This window comes from Schistocerca gregaria, chromosome 4, assembly GCF_023897955.1.
Source record: "Schistocerca gregaria isolate iqSchGreg1 chromosome 4, iqSchGreg1.2, whole genome shotgun sequence".
Taxonomy (NCBI): Eukaryota; Metazoa; Arthropoda; class Insecta; order Orthoptera; family Acrididae; genus Schistocerca; species Schistocerca gregaria.
The window spans coordinates 224,317,610-224,332,919 of record NC_064923.1 but is presented as its reverse complement, the minus strand read 5'-3'; the positions used below and the strand labels follow the sequence as shown (position 1 = coordinate 224,332,919).

The 15,310-nt window shown below is 41.4% G+C and overlaps 1 protein-coding gene across 1 annotated transcript in view; it reads right to left on the bottom strand.

Annotated features, from left to right (window-relative positions):
- Nucleotides 1–6,614: 6,614 nt before the first annotated feature.
- LOC126267568 (uncharacterized) overlaps nt 6,615–15,310 on the bottom strand; it is a 28,581-nt gene continuing 19,885 nt past the window's right edge. Inside the window, exon 2 of the mRNA XM_049972871.1 lies at nt 6,615–7,744. Coding sequence (XP_049828828.1) covers nt 7,016–7,744 — 729 coding nt within the window. The 3' untranslated portion in view covers nt 6,615–7,015. The remainder of the gene's footprint in view (nt 7,745–15,310) is intronic.

Below are 15,310 nucleotides of genomic sequence, written 5' to 3'. Positions count from 1 at the left end.
TTGCACACATTCCAGTCAATGTGCAGAGAGTTAATGAATTGGTGACTGCTGTCAGATACTTCACACTGAAAGAATTGTCACGCTACATTGGGATAGGGGAAGGAAGTGTTTACAGAATACTGAAAGTGTTGATGTTAAAAAAGGTTTGTGCCAGGTGGGTTCCCAGGATGTTGACAGTGGCTTCAAACAAACAACAAAAACGGTGTGGAGCAAACTTTGGAACAGTACAAGAATGGTGGAGATGAATTTTTTGGAATAATTGTGACAGGTCATGAAACATGGCACCATCATTTTTCACCAGAGACGAAGAGGCAACCAATGGAGTGGCATCATTCAAATTCACCCAAGAAAAAAAATTAAAAGCCACACCTTCTGCTGGAAAAGTTACGGCTACGGTGTTTTTCGATTCCGAAGGACTCTTGCCTGTGGACATCATGCCAAGTGGACCCACCATAAATTGTGATGCATATGTGACAACATTGAAGAAACTTCAAGCTCGACTTAGTTGTGTTTGACCACATTGGCAAAAGCAGGATGTTTTGCTGTTGCACGACAACGCACGGCCACATGTCAGTCAAAAAACAGTGGAAGCGATCACAAAACTCGGATGGACAACACTGAAACACCCGCCTTACAGTCCTGACCTGGCTCCATGTGACTATCATCTCTTTGGGAAACTGAAAGATTCTCTTCGTGGAACAAGGTTTGAAGATGATGTCTCCCTTGTGCATGCTGCCAAACAGTGGCTCCAACAGGTTGGTCCAGAATTTTACCGTGCGGGTATACAGGCGCTGGGACTGGGGAGGGCGGTTGCGGAAAGGTGCAACTGCTGCCAAGACTTCATGTTCGTCCCGTAGTTCGTCCGGATAAAGGCCACACCTCCAAAGTGAATTGCAGTGACGCAGTGTCACTGCCCTGTGGATAAATTTACTGCCTCACCAACACAGTTAGAACGCATAAGACTGGTGATGCTTTATTCTAACGTATCACAAAAAAAGCCCTGCTGCGGATACTAAAATAGGGACCAGAAAACCTAGCATGATTTCTCCCAACGCACCGTTGATCTCTTGGGCGTCAAATTCTCAGTACATGTGACGTATAACATATGTCATATACACGCATAAACTGCTTAAGCAGCATTATGGCATGTGGATGTGTGTCATATGGTTCTGCCCCCACGACACGTGTGAAGATTCTAGACCGTATAAAATAAACAAGGTTCTTTTTGGCTTCCAGTTTTTAAGTAGAAATTCCTGAGTGAGATAGAAGTTAAGTGTTCAATTGAAATGATTTTAAGTTGACTGAAAATTGGCTTTGCAACCTGTCACACATTTTATGTTGTTGGGTAAATGATCAAAAAATTTTGTTTCTGCATAACCAACTTCTTTCTGGGCCAATGAAACCTTTAATAATTCGTAATGAAAGCCAATTTTCCGTCTAGTGTTGTACGTGTGGACTTCAAGTGTTCTTCTCAAATTGTGATGGATTATTTACAACGAATTTCATTAGCGAATATGTGTAATGTGACAGCGCAGTTAAAATGCCTTCTCCTTGAAGAGGTACCCACATGATGTCCGTGGCTGAACATCGTATGTTATTCTTACTGCTCGCTTGTGTCCAATCAATACTTTATTTTTAAATGATGGATTACCGCAGAATATTATTCCATAAGAAATTATTGAGTGGAAATATTCAGAATCTGTCCGGTAGTTGAATCGTTTGTTTCCAAGATTAGTAATGATACGAAGAGCAAAAATATCTGAATTATTTGAGAAGCACAGCAATACACTTTTTCCAGTTAAAATTTCCATCCGTATGTACACCGAAAAACTACGTTCGTTCCACCCTATTTACCGACTCGTGCTCCTGTGTTACATGAGTTGCTGGTATGACTACTGTACAGAACTGAATATAGTGTGTTTTTTTCCAAAATTTATGGAGATTACATATAACACATGTGTCGTCTGCAAAAAGGACCAATTCTGCTTGTTGAATGTTAGGTGGAAGGGCATTCACATACATAAGAAATAGGAGTGGAACCAGAATTAAACCTTTTGCGATTCTCTGTGTGATTTCTCCCTAGTCACTAAAATTTTCTGTCCTGTCGGCATTGCTTGAATTATACAGCAAAACAGTTTGAATTCTGTTTATTAAGTATTCAAACCAGCTGTGTGCAAAGCGATCAGTTACATAAAACATGAGTTTTTCTAAGAGAGTAATATGAATTACTGGAAATATTTTCAGAAATCGGAGAGAATTATAATACAAATATTGCAGCTATATTATAGACACCATTTTCCTTTGATGGCTGCTTCATCCATCCACAGGATAGGACCATTTAGTCTTTTCACGGCCTCGTCTTACGAGGAGTATCCAGAAAGACACAGACGTTTTAAAATAAAAAAATAAAAAATATGGATAAAACAAATTTTATGACATGCATTTTAAGGGGACACCCTTAAGCTATTTTCTACATAATCACCATTCGGAGCACAAGCTTGAATTGTTTCAAGGATGGGCAGGGAAATCGTCCGTGCTCTTTCAAAGGAAGCATCCTGGCATTGGCCTGGAGCGATTTAGGGAAATCACGGAGAACCTAAATCTGTATGGCCGAACGCAGGTTTGAACTGTCGTCCTTTCGAATGCGAGTCCAGTGTGCTAACCACTGCGCCATTTCACATTCTCTCCTGTCATCATTCAACCTGAAGGTTGACCCATGACCGGTAAGGAACACCGTACCCTAACTTCATGCTTGCTATTTGGAGCGTGATATTTTTGAACGAGGTATTTCAAATAAAGAGGATTTATCTACCGTTCCCATCCACTGATGGGAAAATGTTTTAGTGTGCAATTTATCAGTGTGTTGTGCCTGTAGAAATAATACTACTAGGATTTTCTCTACTGTTTTTTGTGAGTCTACCTTTATCCTTTGGTGTCATATCTTTGTAAGGCAACCTTCTAGTGATGTTATTGTTTTTTAACACATTAATGATGCATGGATAAGTCCCTCGCGGACTTGGCATGCAGAAATTGATTATTTGTTTAAATAATGCACAGTGGTGGTAATTGTTAAACATTAAAAGCGTTTTATCTATAGGTGCCTTCTTGAAAGGTGGGTATTTGTGGAATTCTGGGGAAAATGGGTTAAATTACAACAAACTGCAGCAACAGACTTATCTATATATAACATAGGACCATGAGTGGGTTCATGGAGGTGGCTCAAAGCGGCAAGAGTGCATTTGTTTAAATGTTACACTGTGATATTTCTTAAACAGAGTACATCTGTGTAAATTACGTAATATTATTCTTGAAAAGACGTTAAAAGTAGTGTTTTTGAATATTGGGAGCAAATCGGCACTACTGTAACAAATTAGAGCAAACACTCACAAAACTGTAAGTAGCAGTAATTGGTAGTAATGATTGGAAGGCTTTAATAATGTTTGCATTTAACTGTGAAGATTATTTTTTTTTTTTGTGCCTAGGGGGCAGTGGCAAATCTCTGCAATGATCCGTCCACTACAGTGAACAGACAAAGAAAAACAAACATTCAGTCGACTGGAATATAAATGAAAGGGGAAGACTGGAAATTTGTTCCAACTAATCTTATGGGCGTAAAGAGGTAAGGAAGACAGGTTTACTTGCCCTCTTGTAAATCTTCCTATTGGCCTAGGTCAATGGGGGAAAGGTGACCTTCGTTTTGGTCTTAGGACCCGCACAGTGGATGGGTGACCAAGGAGGGGACAGTTGACATGTTTCAGGTTGCATCCTGACCTGGAGTGTACCACACGCAATTGCCTGAGGGACGTGGGTGGGTTACCAAGATCATTATCTTAGGCAGAAAGCACCCTGCCCCACTAATAACGTGATGATTGAAAAGGATATATAGCGAAAAAATATAACCATAGGATGGTTGCATTCCAAGACACGAGAAAGAGCACAGGAATATTACTGATTCGGATTCCAATGTGGTACAAGTGTCCAGGGAAATACACTAAGGCAGGCCAAGATTTGCGCTCCACGAACGCAGCCAATTCTGGTCAGCACTCCGGCTTTCCTCGCCACTGTGCTATTCCTAGCGGGTGTGCGTTGAGACGCCTATATGCTGAAGGTTGCGCACGCAGGAAACTTAAGAAGACGTGATTTCAACATAGTATAACTGTTTCTAAGAGCGAAAACTGCATCATACTTTTACAAGAAGATTTTATCACACGTAATTAATTTCAACTTTTTCTTTTCTGCCAAAACAATAATTAATTACTTGATTAAAGAAGTATACATTTGGTAGTGCTAACACAGTGAGCGGAACTGCAAAAAGCTTTACCTACAGCCGTTTAATATCAAGTTATCACGTTTACAAATTTTCGTTTATAATATGTAATACGTCGTGGACTGTTGTTCATGATGTGGTCAAACACATGGAGTTACGCAGATTAAAATCTGCTAAACCTGAACGCTGGTGAGACGTCAGTTTCACGAGGGAAAACACCTGTATTGAACCAAACATTGAAATAACTTTAGTGACATGTCTGTGTGCAGTCGAAGATATTAGTCTTAAGGTGGCATTTTATCAGTGTCTTTTAAACACCTGGACATAACAAACAGGTTGTTGAACTGGGGCCCGCATCTAGTGGTCGTGCGGTAGCGTTCTCGCTTTCCACGCCCGGGTTCCCGGGTTCGATTCACGGCGGAGTCAGGGATTTTCTCTGCCTCGTGATGGCTGGGTGTTGTGTGATGTCCTTAGGTTAGTTAGGTTTACGTAGTTCTAAGTTCTAGGGGACTGATGACGATAGATGTTAAGTCCCATAGTGCTCAGAGCCATTTGAACCATTTTGTTGAATTGGGTGCTACGTTGTATGTCTATCAGGTCACGTTGGAAGTAATGAGGTACATTAAGAGCCAGCGGAAACGATCTGACAGTCTTCTGTTCCGAAATTTCTTTGAATTTCTTTGCGAAATTGTGATGAAAAGTTAGAATTACTAAAACGTAGACAGTCATGCCAAGTCCACAAATGACTACCTTAACTTATGGAAAATGTTCCATGTCATGAATCGAAAGCTGATGTTTTCCCTAGGAGTTCTTTTTGTTTGATGGCGTCAGTTTGTCCACCACACATTACTAAATGATTCTTCCCTTGCATTAAGACATTTCATGGATTCAAATAATACGTGATTTTGTCACTACTGTACTTACCTTTGCCTCAGTTTTTGTCCTAAAGGCTCCCTTCAGTTCCGTCAGCATTCACTGCCGTTCGTCAGAAGACAAGTGCATAGTATCAACTTTCTGGTTGGTGTCATAATGTTCTAGTAAGTGTTTTTTCTAGCCTATAGCAGGCCGATGGAATATTAAGTGCTTTGCATGGTCTTTAAGCGATACAAAAAGTAAGGGAATTCCGATTCCGCATTGAACGATGTGGCTTCTCCACTTTTTATTTTTTAGACAACTGCACAGATGGTGTAGCGGGACTTTGAATTTCGCCGCGCTACACTCGTTCCCTCAGATAAAAACTATACCGCCGCAGCGGTATGAGCGCTCGACGGCAGAGAGTAATTTTTTTTGTTTTTTTATTGTCTCTTGATAGCCGAAGCTTAAGGCAGATGTGATCTGATGAAGACGTAAAAAAAAAAAAAAAAACAGAAACTTATTAGCTAGTCTTGATCTGATATTAATGTGTAGACATATTGTGGAAGTTGTTAAGAAATTCGGAGGATGGAAGTAGCAAAGTAAATTAAATTGCATACAGTATCAAGATGATTTTAATTGGTATAAATTAGTGGTTCCTGGATGATTGCAAGATTTCGGAGCACGCTTTTCACCCAGAAATGAAGGAGATTTTTGAAGACCTGGACGCCGCACGAAAGAAGACAAGTTAACCTGGTAAAGGATGAACTCTTATCTACGCCATTTCCCACTGTCAGATAAATTTTGTTATTCTCTGTTCTTTTTCAATAATTTATGTAGTGGAAATTGGTTTAACTTTTGCTCAAAAACGCCACAAGGACCACCCCAACAATAGCTTTTCCGAATCACGAAGTCCGGTTTGCTTTTCATTCTTTCCCTTTCTCACGGTCATTAACGATTAAAAAAACAAAAAAAAAAACAAAAAACAAAAAAAACCTTTCCATTTACGATTTCTCACCACATTTTCAATCTTTTCTTTTCTTTCCGAATCATTTCTTTTCTCTTCTCTTTTTCTTTTTTATTAACCAATACAACTGGCGACCGTCACAATACAGATTGTCTAGTAAGGGAATTCCGATTAGGCATTGAATGATGTGGCTTCTCCACTTGTTATTTTTTAGACAACTGCACAGATGCCGTAGTACTGCTAAAGTAATACGTAAATGAAATTTTACTTAAGTAGTATTGCCAGAAAACTAATTGGTGTCTGAGAAGGCGAATGTTTTACTCAAGTGTCGACTGGCTGCAGCCTTCATTTTGCTATTTGCTCTTCCTCCTCACCCCTCAGCCGCCGTCACTGCTGGGCCCAGAGCGCTGTGCAGGAGCACATTCGGAACACTCGCACACATGGAGCGCTGTTTGGCGGGCCTGCACTAATACCTTAAACTGTATTCAAGGAAAAGGTGAGGTGTGTAATAAAATATTTACTCAAGCATTGTTTAAACGGCATAAAGTTAAAATTATTAATGTGGTACATCACACAACATTTCTGAAAATATTAAAAGTGTCACACAGTTTAAAATAGTCTACATAGAACGCAGTAGTTTGTGAAGTCACTAAATTATGGACGAACATGGGTATAGAGTGTAATGGTCAGGTGTACTGGCTTGGGGTGTAGAATGGGCGCAGGGAGCCAACGAAATTGGTCCTTTGTAAGAATTATGGCTAGAGGCCTCAATATGGGATGTGGAGCGATGAGGGCAAAGTTATATTTATAATATTACACAGGAAGGATATTAACTTTGAATTTGGATATCTAGATATTAGTAAGTTACTGGGATAGGGGACCACTGATCTTAAATCTGAATATGAAAAAACTAGTCATACATCAGGATCTCAACTGATGGGCCTTAAGTTTGGATCTGAAGGTAGAGGCTGGACATTGAGATCTGAGGGTATTGGACGAAGATTAGGGTCAGAGGTTATAGGTCTAAGATTAGGATCTGAAGGGATGGGTTTTAAATTCGGATCTGACGGTATGGGGCGGAGGTTAGGGTCAGAGGGTATCGGTCTAAGATTGGAATCTGAAGGAATAGGTTTTAAATTTGGATCTGATGGGATTTGCTGGACATTGGGGTCTGAGGGTATGGGACGCAAGCTAGGGTCAGAGGGTATAGGCCTAAGATTTGGATCTGAAGGTATCGGTTTCAAGTTTGGGTCTGAAGGGACCCGACTACCAATGGGACTTGAGGTTATGGGATGAAGGTTAGGGTCGGAGGGTATTCTCAGACTGGGATTGTCAGGAAGGGGCCGTACATTTGGTGCTATAGGAGCCGATCTAGCACTCCTGTCTAAGATTGCAGATGGGCCATATGAACTGGAGCGCGAAGTTTTGACAATATGGTTGATGAAATGGGGAGCTATATCATCACTTGCTCCCTGGAGATCTTGTTGATTGATGTGCTTAGAAATGTAATAATCTTCATGTATTTTTTCACTGTGTCGTCTAAAGCCCGAATCACTTCCAGTGGCAAAGTCGCTTGGCTCTGAAACTCCGTGGCGATCACCTTCATTATGTTGTGCACGCACTATAATGACATAGAATGCGAACACCTCTGCGATTATCTGGAATGACAGAAAAATTTGTTAGTCTTTGTTAATGCACACAAGTATGTTAACAAAGTTTCTGTTTAGTTTTAAACAAAATTCTAGGAACAAATTACACGTTTTCTAGCTGACAACCACAATAGCTCCATGAGTGAATGTGACACCGTGGCAAAGTTGTAGCTGTATGCTCTGCTAGTATAACGGTTACATTGTCACTAATTGTGCAAAAATATAATGCAACGTTATTAGAAACGCATGAAGAAACACTTGCGAAACGATTATATTCTGCTCTTAAACATGGCTCGAAACAGACATTACATCACTGCGATACTACTGTTTTCTAATCCAAATGAGAAACTGTGAAGATATTTACTAACGTTATGTAGTCATCAGATATGCAGGACGTTCATTTATTGTTGTTTCAATGGCTCAACATTTTCGAGGAGAAATCAAAAGCAACTTCAAGCTCGCATGTGGAGTTTTGCGTCAACCACTGAACTCAACTGTGAAAACTACAGACAGGAGCAGAGAAAATTTAATTCAATCTTTCACTCTATAACAGTTAGGAGGAGTTTAACAACTAAACATATTTATAACAAAGGTCCGATTCACATCAATTGTCTGCATATAGTATAAATGTTCAGTGGATATAGTAACTCATTTTATTTTGGAAAGGAACCTTTGATGGAAATGTACCTCGATTGTAGGTGAACACTCAGTCAATATCGAGGCACATGTATACGTAGCCAAATAGTTACAAAGTGCGAAGTGCCTCCATGGCCTTCAACCAAATTTATGAGCATATAATGGCGGCTCACAAAATGTACACTGCTCACTCACATTCCAAGGTAACGTTACGTGATGTACAATGGGACTGCCTGTGCACATCTTGTCCACTTCTGGATTAACTAAGTGATTTGTCTGAGTTTGTAACAGAAATCGTGGGCCTGGAGGCTAATGGAGCAGTATATTTCTAAATAACGAAGTGTGAAAGCATTTACTGTACTATAAAAGAGTGCCATGAATGTAAGAGGAGCGTTCAGTACGTAACCCAACACATTATTCTTTTACTCGGCCAATTCCCGTTGAAAAATGTAGAAATTATTTTGGGACTTTGTGGAATATTTCCGCTTCAGCCCCTATAGTTTCATGAGGTTTCGATGGGTGACGGCGCTATACGTAGCCTTCGAAATGCTTTTATAACGGAGATGCCTTCCAAGCAAAAGAGCTGTCATTGAGTTTCTTTTGTTGGTAAACCACAGAATCATAGATATTCATAGGCGCTTGCAGGATGTCTACGGAGACCTGGCAGTGAGCAAAAGCACGGTGAGTCGGCGTGCAAGGCATCTGTCATTATCTCAACAATGGATCGGTCCTCGTGTTCTCTCTTACAACCCGGATTTCGCACCTTCCGACTTGTATCTGTTTGACCCAATGGAGTATGCACTTCGCGTGAAGCAGTACATGGATGATGGGTATGTTATTGATTCAGCAAGATGTTGGCAACGAGGTCGACCATCAGGTGGTACATACAGGCCCTCCAGCAAAGATGACGTAACGCCACCGTATTGAGCGCAGATTATGTTGAAAAATGGAGTTTTGTAGCCAAAAGAGTTGGGAACAACATAGTGTATTGGAATCCCCAATAAAACCAACCTACTTTCAGAAAAAGTGTGTTGCATTAGTTAATGAACGCCCGTCGCACAATGACAGTACTGTGATGCTGTAGAGCTAAACGTACTTCTGACGTTCGAATTGAACGTCGGCTACTATAGGACATGAAGGCTAACTGTCTTCCTACATTGGAACATACCACAGCCCAAGTAACACATGGAACAACTTCACTTGGATCCAGGATAACAAGTAAACAAAAGGGGTCTTCGAGGTATGCGCTATGGACCCATGCTCATGAGAGTAAAGAAACATTACTATTTTAAATTATTACGCGAAAACATCTGATGGAGAGAGGTCTAGCGCATGCTCTAGTGGCCTCCACTAGGATTATTCGTTCATTTTATGACTACACCTCTCTTTTGTTTACGAAGCCGTTCTCGGAATTCACATTCGGCACCAAGTAATGATTATCTGTCTTGGAGAGGATAGGCAATCTTAGGAAGATATTACAGTTTGCAACATCCATAGAATTGTCTTCGTGTGATTGGATGAACAGGTTAAAAAATTCAAACTGTTTTCTTGGGTGTAGAATGCCTCGGAGTGTAACCTTAAAGAAGATCATGATACCTGTAAGAATTCTCCGCGATGCATTATTTAACGGCTGCGTAACACACTTCATACAGCGTGGATTTCGATACTCGTATTTGTGCCCATCTAGAAGCACCTGACTACGTCACTTCCTGATATAGCAATAGCTACTCAGGGTACTAAAAGGAAATGAGAATTTAACGTCCCATGGCTGAGGGGATTGTTGGAGACTTACCACAAACGTATTGAAGGAGAATGGGGAAGGAAATCAGCCATTTCCTTTCGAAAGGAGACATCCCGGCATCTGCCTTAACAGATTGATTAGTGTAGCTCTCTATTTGTGAAGCGTTACACAAAACAAGTTTTCTTCATTTCTATTCAACTTAGAGGCAAATGCTTTGTACAAAACGTCATGTGCTGTTTTTAGATAGTGCAGAAACAATGAAAAATGGTGTAGTTCAAATTGTCCTCACGCATTCTGTTTATAACTTTAACTGGAATTATTAATTTTTTTTCCTACTGCAAAAGTCGATTTCGCTGCGCTGTACAAGAGATAGTTCCGTGTTGTTTAATAAAAACAATCACTAATGTAATGAGGGCAACATTTACTATTTATTTATGTCCGTAATCCCAAAAGAATGAAGTACGTATCACATGTAAAAATTCACCAAAGGTTTGGAATTTTTTCATTATTTTTCACTTTTAAAATATTTAAGGAAAACTGTTCTGCCCATTATAAAGTAAGTCGCTGGGTTAAGTAGCACTCAGATTGCTAGCTCCCTATTACTAGTTGCTCCGGATTAAAGTGTGCTTGAAGTATTGCAAGTCAAAGTTATGGGAAACTCAAGAAGCTATGTAAAAGAGTTCATACAATTCAAATAGCATCAGAACAGTCCAGCACCTTCAGTTGCTTCATCCAAACCCACGTTCTCTCCCTTTTTTTCTTACATCTACTCGCTCCTGCGTTCAAGCTTCACTTATTATTTGTAGAGAGAATCTCTGCTGATCATCTTATAAGCAGTGTTATCGTCAACACCATTCCCGATCCATAACTCTTCACCTCCACCTCCCTGTTTGTTGCTGCGTCGCCGAAACGTTTTACGTCACTTACAATTTGAAAAACACGTTTGTAGGTCGTGGTTGGTTCAAATGGCTCTGAGCACTATGAGACATTACTTCTGAGGTCATCAGTCCCCTCGAAATTAGAACTACTTAAACCTAACTAACCTAAGGACATCACACACATCCATGCCCGAGGCAGGATTCGAACCTGCAACTGTAGTGGTCGCGCGGTTCCAGACTGCCACCCCGGCCGGCTTGTTGGTCGTCTTCACTGATTTTGGATGCAAGTTGCTCTATTCAAAAATGCCTTGTGAACACCATATCCTTTCTCCATTCATTTATCTTTTACCTTGATCCCAACTATTTTAGCGCGTTTTCACAACATTTAAATTCGATATTTCATTCTCTACATACACTTTTGCTTCCCTCACCTTCACGAAACCTTATGAGTCTCTGTCATCAAAGCAGAAATAATAATTCAGATCTTTGAAAAACTTTAAAAACATATTCTCCTTCCATTTCACCTCTTCACTCCCTGAAACTTATGGAACCGTCAAATAAATGGCCCGCAACTTTATAAGACAAAACCTCCACTGAAAAATTGAAAACTGATAACTACAAACACACATGTCTGAAGTCCGAGTCTCAGGTAGAATAATTTTGGGTGGCTTTCTCAAGAATAGGCGTTAGGTAAAACAGGGTGTACTGCTGCGTGAAGAAGTCCGTAACTGCCTGTTGCACATCCTCGTCAAACAGGAATTATCGACCTATCAAGGCCTTTTTAAGGAGCCAAAGGCGTGATTATCGCATGGGGAGAGATCAGGACTATAGCGATGGTGTTCGTGTATCTCACACTTCAGTTGGCCTAACTTACGCGTTACGACATTTGCGATGTGGGGCAGTGAGTTAGAATGGGAGCAGCAGCACCCGTTGTCACTCACCATCCCACCTTGGCGGTTTTCGGCAGCCATGCTGCCCCACCCCCTCCCCCATACACATTCTTCATCATCCGATAGTTGTCTACCAGTGTTTGTCCTTCGGCAGCTAAGAAAAGAATAACATAACGTTGGTCCTGATTGGACATATTTGGTAATAATGTCATCGTAGTTCACGTTTTCGTATTTATCGCAAGCACCTTGGAAAGAACTGAATACCACACTGATCCCTTTGCTTACATGTTGGTGCAAATGAACCCCCATCGTAGTCGCGCTACGTTGCATACACACTACAGTAACGCCTTCAAACGGAAACTCTGTTCTCCCCTTGTATGATATTGTCTTAAAGTTGAAAAATTTTCGAATGTGTGAAGTCTAATGGGACTTAACTGCTAAGGTCATCAGTCCCTAAGCTTACACACTACTTAATCTATATTATCCTAAGGACAAACACACATACCCATGCCCGTGGGAGGACTCTAACCTCCGCCGGGACCAGCCGTGTCTTAAAGTTCATTTCCCTTGTAGAGTCCCTATATATCTTCTCATTTTTCAGCTTTCCCTTCTTTGCATAGCACTGGTTTGCTATCTGAGCTCATGAGATTCATAATGTGGCTTCTGTTTTCTCCAATTTTCCTGTAGGCAGCATCTATCTCTCGTCTAGTTTTGTGTGGTTCTACAGCCTTTCATTTATCCCCTATACCTTCCCGCTTAATCTTCTGGCATTGTCTTTCAATCTCATTTTTTACACTCTCTTTATTCCCTTTTGCTTCATTTGCCAGCTTTTCATATTTTCCCCTTTCGTCAGTTAAATTCAGTATCTCATGTGTAATCCAAAGTTTGCTACTGCCTTGTCTTTTCTCCTATGTAGTTCTTTGATGCCATCGCTATTTCATGTCGGCAGGGGTGGCCGAGCTGTTCTAGGCCCTACAGTCTGGAACCGCGCGACCGCTACGGTCACAGGTTCGACTCCTCCTACCTTTGTCACGGGTGTGTGTGATGTCCTTAGTTTAGTTATGTTTAAGTAGTTCTACGTTCTAGGAGACTGATGACCGCAGACGTTAAGTCGCATAGTGCTCAGAGCTATTTGAACCATTTGAACCCTATTTCATCTCTCAAAGTTACCCAGCCGTTTTCTGTGGTCTTCCTTTCCCCTATTTCTGTCAAACGTTGTCTAATGCTCCTTCTGATACCCTTAACAACCTGTGGTTCTTTCGACTTAGCCAGGTTCCATCTCTTTAATTTCTCACCTTCCTCAAAATTCCTCAATTTTGCAATGCAGTTCATAACCGATAAGTTATGGTTGGAGTCCCCAGAAAGTCCCTTGACGCTGCATCACAAAGAGGAGCGCCTGCGATGATGTACTCAACGACGAACCTGGGTGCACGAACGGCAAAACGTCATTTTTCCGGACGAATCCAGGTTCTGTTTACAGCATCATGATGGTCGCATCCGTGTTTGGCAACATCCCGGTGAACGCACATTGGAAGCGTGTATTCGTCATCGCCATACTGGCGTATCACCCGGCGTGATGGTATGGGGTGCCATTGGTTACACGTCCCAGTCACCTTTTGTTCGCATTGACGGCACTTTGAACAGTGGACGTTACATTTCAGATGTGTTACGACCCGTGGCTCTACCCTTCATTCGATCCTTGCGAAACCCTACATTTCAGCAGGATAGTGCACGACCGCGTGTTGCAGGTCCTGGATACAGAAAATGTTTGACTGCTGCCCTGGCCAGCACATTCTCCAGATCTCTCACCAATTGAAAGCGTCTGTTCAATGGTGGTCGAGCAACTGGCTCGTCACAATACGCCAGTCACTACTCCTGATGAACTGTTGTATCGTGTTGAAGCTGCATGGGCAGCTGTACCGGTACAAGCCATCCAAGCTCTGTTTCAAGCAATGACCAGGCTTATCAAGGCCGTTATTACGGCCAGAGGTGGTTGTTCTGGGTACTTATTTATCAGGATCTATACACCCAAATTGCGTGAAAATTTAATCACATTTCAGTTCAAGTATAATATATTTATCCAATGAATACCCGTTTGTCATGTGCATTTCTTCTTGGTGTAGCAATTTTAATGGCCAGTAGTGTATTTCTGAAACGTCTCGATGTCCTCAAGTGTCCTCCACTTACACGACGTTTTACATAATTCTTAAACGTTAGTGTGGATCCATTTATGCTCTGTGCAGAATTCTAAAGGCAGCTTCCTCTTTCATCCCCCTCCCCCCCCCCTCCTCCCCCTCCCACAGTCGATGGTCCATGTTCTCCTACTATTCTTCCATCTATTCCTTTTCTACTACCGAATTCCAGCCACTTATCACAACTAGCTGAGCAATTTCCTTTGTCTCATCGTACGTTCTGTAACTTTCTTCATCATCTGCAGAACTAGCACCCATATAAACTTGTACTTCTGTGGTGTATGTTGGCTTTGTGACTGTCTTGGCTACGATAATGCATTCGGTATGCTGTTCGTAGTAGCTAATCGGCACTTCTGTTTTCTTATTTATTTTTACACCTGCTTGAGACTCCTGTCCGATTTTGTGTTGATATCTTTGTACTAAAATGACCAGAAGAACTTGATGTTCCAGCTGCTGCACTTTACTCTTACTATACCTAGCTTCAACCTCCCGTTCTCCTTTTTAAATCCTCTAACCTACCTGCCTTATTAAGAGAGGTAATATCCTACGTTCCGACCCATCGAATTTCTTGGCTTTTCAGAAAATGTTCAAATGTGTGTGAAATCTTATGGGACATAACTGCTAAGGTCATCAGTCCCTAAGCTTACACACTAGTTTACCTAAATTATCCTAAGGACAAACACACACACACCCATGTCCGAGGGAGGACTCGAACCTCCGCCGGGACCAGCCGCACAGTCCGTGACTGCAGCGCCTAGACCGCTCGGCTAACCCCGCGCGACCCTTGGCTTTTCCTGAGGACGACATCCTCCTGAAGAGTCCCAGTCCAGAGATCCAAATGAGAAATCACTACCTCTAGAATACTTTGCGCGAGAGGATGCCATCAACATTTAACAGTAAGTGCAGCAGCCTGTCCTTGGGAGAATAAAGTCAGGTCCATAGTTTTGCCTTGCTTTCAGCCTTTCGCATTACAGCAAGACAATGTTGGCTGATGTTGCAAGGTCAGAGCAATCATTTTGATTGTTGCCCCGGTAACTACTGAAAAGGCTGCTGCCCCGCTTCGGGAACCAAGAATTAGTGCTGACTCTTCACAGATACTCCTTCGCTGTGGTTGCACCAATGACGTGGCTATCTGTATCTTTTAATCCGCACAGCTCATTTAGGTAATATTTTCAAATAATTCTTAATTTTTATTAAACGTGCTCTACAAATCACAAAATTTCCTAAAGGTATGTAGA